Source organism: Silene latifolia, chromosome 2 (assembly GCF_048544455.1).
Source record: "Silene latifolia isolate original U9 population chromosome 2, ASM4854445v1, whole genome shotgun sequence".
Taxonomy (NCBI): domain Eukaryota; kingdom Viridiplantae; phylum Streptophyta; class Magnoliopsida; order Caryophyllales; family Caryophyllaceae; genus Silene; species Silene latifolia.
In genome coordinates this window covers 94,215,707-94,223,856 of record NC_133527.1, presented here as the reverse complement: position 1 = coordinate 94,223,856, position 8,150 = coordinate 94,215,707, and the positions used below count along the sequence as shown (strand labels likewise).

Genomic DNA, 8,150 nt, shown 5'->3' with positions numbered 1-8,150 from the left:
TCTTATTTACACCATTATTAAGCTAATTCATTATCGGGTCATCTATCGGGGTGAGTCAATATCGGGTCACGGGTCGGGTCGGGTCGGGTTCGGGTCGGAAAAAATAAGGATGTTATCGGTTATCGGGTCGGGTTGGGTCAGGTCTGTTCGGTTTCGGGTCACCCAATTTTCGGGTTGTATCGGGTCGGGTCGGGTTCCTCGGGTCAGGTCAACTTTTGCCAACTCTATGTATATATGTATAACTCTGACAAAGGTTAAGTGGAACCACAAAATTTCAAAAAGTTACACAGTTTGTACTCCGTAAAGTTTAGCTCATAACGAAGACATTACGAGTGAATAATCAAAATTCAAAGGCAATATCGTATTATTTAAGCATCAACTCTAAATTTAACAAATAAACATAAACCTCAAATTAGTGGGCTTCCACATGGTAAAGGAAAACACCTTAAAATAGATAGAAGTGGGGTGATTACTGATTAGTAGGTGTATCCCTTGACAAACATTCCCTTCTTTGCATCTTCAGTCTCTCCTTCAGCAGAGTATTTGCCTAGTTGGGCCATAGAATTCGCTTTCGCCCGCACCAAAAGAGCTCTCTGGGCTGCAGCTATATTTTCCGGTTGCCCTTGCCACGCCTTCAACACACTGTTTTGTAGAGCACGGGCATACGAGAAAGACACGTGCCACGGGTTTGGGCTTTGGTTCATTGCATTCAGGTTTAAGGTTGCTTCCACTTCTGATTGTCCTCCCGACAGAAACTACATAACCGATACAAATTATGTTACCATGGAAAAGATAAGGTTTTCAAGATGAATTTCAAAACAAAGCATTCAATTACTGGTTTCACATCATATTGACTAGATTGTGAAGCAGCATACCTTGACCGTACCCGACTTGAATGACCAACCCATACCGAGGCAAACATGTAGTCCCTCCTATTCTCAATAACTCTCCCTATTCATGAAGGGCACGAGAATTAAGGGAGAGAGTATTATATGGTAAAGTATTGTAGTGGGGTTAGGAGATTGGAGAGAGGAAGGTATTGTGTGATATTATTGTGGAGTGAGGTGATTAAAATCAATACTATATATTAAATCCAGAAACCAAGAGACTTCAATGTAATTAAAGAAATTTATACAAATTAATTATACTATATAGTTTTAAATCACTAGCACCGTGTGATGGACCCGATTAAGGGATCTCAATGCAAATATTATATAATTTGGGTTAAAATTAAATTATATAGAAGCTTGGTAATTTTCCTAAACATTTGTAAGAGACTAAAACATGGTGAATTTCCTTAAAATAAAATAATTAATTAAGATGGTTAATTTCAAGGAGACTAAAAGAAAGAAGATGCTTGGTAGTTTTCCTAAATATGTATAGACGACCAGAAGATGGTCAATTTCCTTAAAATAAAATAATTAATTAATTTAAACATGCACACCTATGGTATTAATTATTATCATCATAAAATTATATATTAAATTTAAAATCTATGCAATTTTATTAAACTTTATAGTTTATTAGATGTATAGAGATGTTAATTATTTAACATACAAAAAGATAATATAAGTAGGTTATAAATAATTCAAGTTAAATTCTATAATATATAATATTGCATAATTCTTTCGATTTGATTTAATGCATATATGTAATATATTTATATAAATATATAATCCTCTTAAAATTGCATGCCTAAGTAGTAAAAGTAATTTCGTCAATAAAGAAAATAATTGTAGTAACATTGGATATAGTTATATGATAGTAATCACCCATTTAAATAGTAAAAGTAACAATATTATCAGCGAGATTAGTGAAAGTGGTAGAAATAAGGGGAGTAGTGAAATAATCAATATTAATGCGGCAATAGTGAAAGTAACAATAAATTACGGCGGGAGTAGTGAAATTATCAATATTAATGCGACAGTAGTGACAGTAACAATGATTACGGCGGGAGTAGTGAAAGTAACAATGATTACGTGCAAGTAGTGAAATGTTATTACTATTGTTTCATTAATAAGAGTAAAATATTAATAGCGGGAGTAATAAATTTGTCTCAAAATTTATTTCATCGTAATTTTAGGATATGTCATAGAAAAATATATTAATGATAAATTTATGGGTTATGCAACTTAAAGTAATTTATTTAATAAAAAAAATAATTTAATGGTAAGTAGAGGTAGCCCGGGCGAAGCCGGGCACCAATACTAGTAAGTATTGTTGTGGGGTAAGGTGATTAAAATAAGATAAAGTATGGGTATTGTGGGGTATTGTTGTGAGGTGAGGTCATTAAAATAAGTATAAAAGTTTGCCAAATAAGGAAATAGGGAAATTATTGTGAATAGACGAAAAAAGAAATAGGGAGAGTTATTGAGAATAGGAGAGAGTAACATGTAACCTAAAGTTGATGTAAACTCGAATTGACCAGATCCAACACAACCAAGCTCAAGAATGGCCCGGTCCGAAATGACCCTAAACGAGCCAATACGGCTGATTTAGAAACTGCATAGACACGACCCAAATGATCCAATTGACCCACACACAACCAATTAACCATGATCCTTTAACGTCTTGCCCAAGAACTGACACACACCCACTAAAACCCGGCCCAAATGATCTGTTTGTCGTTTCGATGAACAAGTAATGCACAAAACGAAATAGAAGAGGAAAAAAAAGGTGACACGAATCTGCTCTCTACTGCTCAAAAAGACTAGTAGGGATGACTAGAAAAAATTGGCCGCATCTTTGCCAATTGTAGACGAAAAAATTTGTCTAAACCACCTTGTCGTGATTTCTTGAGGCAACAGCATGTGTAGGAGGGATGTTAGCTTAACCACCTAAAGAAGCAACTTTACTGTGGGAATTCCTTAGCAGTCCAACGTGAGTCCTTTGTCCTAACTAAAGAGTGCTAAGAAAAAAGGGTCCGTAGAAATTTATGGCATGAGCTGGCTTGGCACTAGAATTTGTACCTCAACAAATAATTTTAATGGTCGCGCAAAAAGAGCAAAAGGGGACAGTAAACATACCATTATTCCAGGAACAGCTGGAGGTACCCTCCTCTTGAGCATTTGAAGAGTAAATTTGGCAATGGTCTCCGGGGAAGCTTTCTCCTTGTGTTCAGCACCCGGGGTTACCATACTGGGCTTGAGAAGGATTCCTTCAAACATAACATTATTTTGGGCCAAATAGAAAAAGACTTCAGCCCACACGCGCTCTGCAACATCCAGAGTCCTCTCTATGGGGTGGTCTCCATCGAGAAGAATCTCTGGCTCTACTATGGGCACAAGCCCATTGTCCTGAAGCATATACAGGAGTCAATCATGTTAATAGAACGAACATTTCATTATTTATCCATTTACAGATGAGTGTAACAGATGCAGAAAAACAACACAACAAGTCAACAACTACAGTGCTATCACAACATCAACACAGAGAAGATGAGATTGTAAAGTCACCGAGGGCTGGTAAACATGAAATGGGTCCATAACTTGTTAGGATTCAAAATGGAAACCAGCCTCCTGTTGTAATACACAGACACATCATTAAGTTATACACCCTTCATCCAGTTTTTATTTCCTCATTTGACTTTGAGGGTCAATAGGATACAAGTTTTTATAAATGATAATATGAACATAATTGTTTAAATAAATCAAATGTGACAAATTGTACATTGTATTTTTACATATATTTCAAGGTATCAGTACATACTAGTGGTCAAAGTTGATATCGATTGACCAATAAAGAAACGGTGAGAAGGTAGTATCATTATCTAACTAGTGAGGAGCTTAGTTAGACAATGTTCAATGTTTTCTTCTCATTCTTTCGGAAGAAAAAAGTGTCATTACATTTGAGTTGGCTTAAATGTGACTGAAAAACCCATCCATGAGACCTGACCGGCTAATAGGTTCCTTCACCAAAGTATATCATAGTTCAAAGTTTACATTACGAATCTCAGCATAATTAATGATCTTGTCTCTTTCAACGAATAAATCCACACTGAATGTGTCGGAAGGAAGTGAGAAGATGATAAGCTTTATCATGTACCTGAGAAATAGCAGCATAGCGAGCAAGTCCCCAAGCAGCTTCCTTAACAGCCAACGCAGAAGGCCCACATGGAATGCTAACAACTGTACGCCTAATTTGTGCACCAAAGGAATTTCCCATTTAGTTTTCAGAAAATAGAGAAATTACAAGTACATGGTTAATAAGGGAAACTGGGTTTCACAAAAATGACTAACAGAATATTTCAGCTATTTGATGTAAGAAATTCTTCTACATGTAGCACTAAGGAAAACGGCTTACCATTTTGCAAAACGGGCACCCTGATTGTAGTACTCTGCAGATCTGGAAGCCAAACCATCTATCCCTTGACACCAAGATTCATTATTTGACCCTGGCAGAGAAGATAAACCCTGAAAATAAAAGTTACCCAAGGGAGAGTGATCAATAAGTACAATCGGATATGAGAACAATAATAACAATATTATCCTAATGCTGCAAGGGCTCAATAGATGGGAAGGTAAGGGGGCGTCATATCAGCCTTGTCCAAGTCTAGTGACAAACAACACAGATAGACTCTTTTCACAAGAACCACAAAGATATAAGAAAGAGATGGCAAATTTCACGCCCGCGTACACTTTTTCAACACCACCATACCTTGTCCACTTTGATTCCAGGAACAATATTCTGATCGCGTAAACAATCAACAAATTTCTTCCCATCAGTTGTGGACTGGTAAAGTGTTTCCTCAAACATGATGGCACCAGAGATATAGTCACCCAAACCAGGGGTTGTCAGAAGAAGCTGTCTATAAGCCTGACGATTAACTTCTGTGTTGTCCAAACCAATTGATGCCAACCTCTTTCCACAGGTTGCATTTGATTCGTCTATGGCAAGGATACCACGTCCTGGAGAAGCAATAGTTTTCTGCAGGCCATAATTTACATTGACATGAGTCAAGACCAATGGTATAGTTATCATGCATTTCAATGCAAACGAAACTATCAAATGATGAAATGCGGACTGTTATAAACGAGGTAGAAACAGATCTTAGTTATAAGGTTCAGAAAAGGAGTGAAAGGCTGACTCAGTAACTCTTATGATCGCAAACATTATAGACTGGATATTTAAAACAGTTTCTTTATATATTCTGTTTTAGGCACTTTACTAACTAGCATCAACACAGTGCAACCATCTAGTTTAAACTTTAAAGACCAGATAATTCAGGAAGGTAATTAAGAATGCCCCACAACTCCCTTTTCCACATCAATTTCGTGCTTTTCGGCAAGGCTAGAAGTATGAAATTGAGAAACAAAAATTATCCTCAAGACAAGAAAAACTCAGAGCGAAATTAAACTCTAAACATGTTAGTATGTTACAGTGTTTCTACAATTTTTCTTGATCGACCAGCGTTTACTACATAACACGAGGATATGGAAGCAAGCAGTTACTAAATTCGTCAATGCCAACAATACCAAAGGTATTAGATGACTTGTAAAATGACCATAGCATATGTTTTATTTAAGTCCACGGAAACATGACCTATCCAACTGAATTCAGCCTGGACCTCATCTTGATTAAATATTGCCAACTAAAAGAACCCAAAGGCCAAGACCTAGTTGTAGACCCCGTAGGCAAGTTTTAACTAAGTAACTATCGAACTTTCATATACAAAAGATAGTTCTAGTTTTAATTTTGAAGACTCAAAACCATCCAAATGATGTACACCATCCCAAATTTATTGTCTCCACCTGACTTTGGTGGTCATTTGATGTCAACTCTGACTATTAATTTCTCTAAATATATGTAGAGATGGAGTGTAAAATTTGTATAGTATACTCGTTATAAAACTTTTTTCATATCATCAGCTAAAAATAAGTTATAACTACTGCTATTAACATTGATTGAAGATATCAACCAATATCGACGTTGTTTGTCCACCAAAGTCAAATGGGAACTATAAATTTGGGATGGAGTGAGTACTAAACTTGAAAGTTGACTTTATTTTCTACAAAAAAAATAAAAAAATAAAGTTTCAAGATTGATAGGGAATTTGTTCTTTTTCTTCAAAGGACAATCCCTCTATTTACATCGAGACTCAGATAACCCTCAAAACATCATAGATACACTGACCTATGATTCTGTTTAGGTATCGATCATAATTATACAAAATGTTTGCAAGAAGTAGTGCTAGTGTAATTTTGATATTAATTCACAACCAAAAGAAGGCAAAAAAACCGACAAAGAGAGAACATACTGCAGTCTTTACGAGCTCATCAGCATAAGAGCTAGCACTAGCACGGGTTGGCATGGAAACTCGACGAGTAGTAGTTGAGTTTTGCGATCCACCATTCCAATTCAATGACTGTTGACCCATCCATTGTGATGATAATCCATTAAGCTTCACCAAACTCATAGACACCATGGATGATCTCTCAATTGACTACACTGTACACACGGAAAAAAAAAATATTTCTAGAGAATCTAATGATAGTGGAGAGAAGTAGGTGTGTCAAAGAACAGGCAGAGAAACTTTGACTAAATAAAAGCAATTAACATGTTAACAACAACCACTGCTATGATTACAATTAACTTTCCCAGAGGTGAAAAAAGACGAACACAACCACCCACTAAAACTAACATACTCTAGGTTCAGCTAGTATTCTTTGCATACAAAAATTCCGTAAGATCGTCTAACCCATTAACCTCCAGATTGACATAAAATACCTTAGTCAGACAGTTACCCTTCAACATTTACGTAAATTGCCAATATTTACTCAAATATTCTCCACTACATACTAAAATCAACATACTCTTAAGCTTAGCCAGTACAGTATGTTCTTTGAATACAAAAACGTCACCAAAACATTATTAGATGATCCTATATGTGAGACCAACACATCGACCTCTGTAATTGCACGAGGAAAACACAAAACTCACTGAAAAAGAATTCGGTCAAATGGGCGGCTTTTTAAGGCTACAAGATACGGGTTCGAAACCTGTTGACAACAGCCTAGGGCCTATTGCTATACCACACCATAATAAACACTTGAGATCACCCTCCATCAAGGGCGGTGCGAAACGGGTAAAACAACCCAACAGTTCACTACAGGTCCAGTTCCAACAAAGAATAGCACATGGTCCAATTGATGAGTGCAATATTTCATCCATATTCAATCAAACCTCACCTTAATTAATACTCATAATGAATTCATGTGTACGAAAGGCCTAAACTTGCTGCTAAACAATTAAAAGGTGTACTTTGTTATTAATCATTTCCTACAAAAACAAGAAAGTGGGCAATAATGTTGCGATATTTTGAATCAAGATACTAAATAACAGGTGCAAAAATGGAGATTGAAATTGTTTTGTAATGGGTCATTTTTAATGAGAACTTTTTTTTGTTCTAAGGAAACTCGCAATTAGTCGCATTACAATAGATTGAAGAGGGGATTCGAACCTAGGACCTACTGTCCACAATAGCTCTCCGTCTCAACCACTTATGACATCTTCGGTTTGAATGAGAAAATGGGGAAATGGGAATGCACAAATTTTTTTGCATGAAATGATGAGAAGGAAGAGGGAATTGTAGAAAACCAATAGGAGAAGAGAGTGACTTACATACAGGAAATGGAGAAAAATGCAGAGAGAGAGGTCAGTTAGTTTAGGTCACAATCACACAGATCTAATGATCAGCTTTTTCGACAAAACTAAAGTTTGTCAATATTGTGGGATAAATAGACAATTTTATAGAACAAAGCCCACCAAACCTCACCTACCAAAATCCTTGAAAAATAAAAAAGCCGACCATGTTTCCCTTTATTTTTAGAACTAGTATTGGTGTTCGGGCTACCTCTACTTACCATTAATTTTTTTTTTAATTATATAAAATTATTTAAAGTTCCATAACCCAAAAATTAATCATTAATATATTTTTCCTATGACATGTCCTAAAATTACGATGAAATAAATTTTGAAACAAATTCACTACTCCCGCTATTAATATTTTACTCATATTAATGAAACAATAGTAATAAAACATTTCACTACTTGCCCATAATCATTGTTACTTTCACTACTCCCGCCGTAGTTATTGTTACTGTCACTACTGCCGCATTAATATTGATAATTTCATTACTCCCACCATAATT

General features: G+C 35.8%; 1 protein-coding gene across 3 annotated transcripts; it reads right to left on the bottom strand.

Annotated features, from left to right (window-relative positions):
* Positions 1–272: 272 nt before the first annotated feature.
* On the bottom strand, positions 273–7,721 carry LOC141642853 (fructose-bisphosphate aldolase 3, chloroplastic-like). 3 transcript variants are annotated; one of them, XM_074451807.1, is made up of 7 exons: positions 7,621–7,721; positions 6,257–6,447; positions 4,657–4,926; positions 4,303–4,412; positions 4,045–4,135; positions 3,027–3,296; positions 273–755 (listed from the first exon to the last, which is right to left on the bottom strand). In XM_074451807.1, exons 2-7 carry the CDS (start codon positions 6,422–6,424, stop codon positions 477–479), a joined length of 1,188 nt encoding a protein of 395 aa, XP_074307908.1. In that variant the 5' UTR covers positions 6,425–6,447; positions 7,621–7,721; the 3' UTR covers positions 273–476. The 3 variants fall into 3 exon arrangements, with proteins under 3 accessions (XP_074307908.1, XP_074307909.1, XP_074307910.1); XM_074451808.1 differs by having other exon boundaries at positions 7,625–7,721; XM_074451809.1 differs by having other exon boundaries at positions 7,460–7,678.
* Positions 7,722–8,150: the final 429 nt, after the last annotated feature.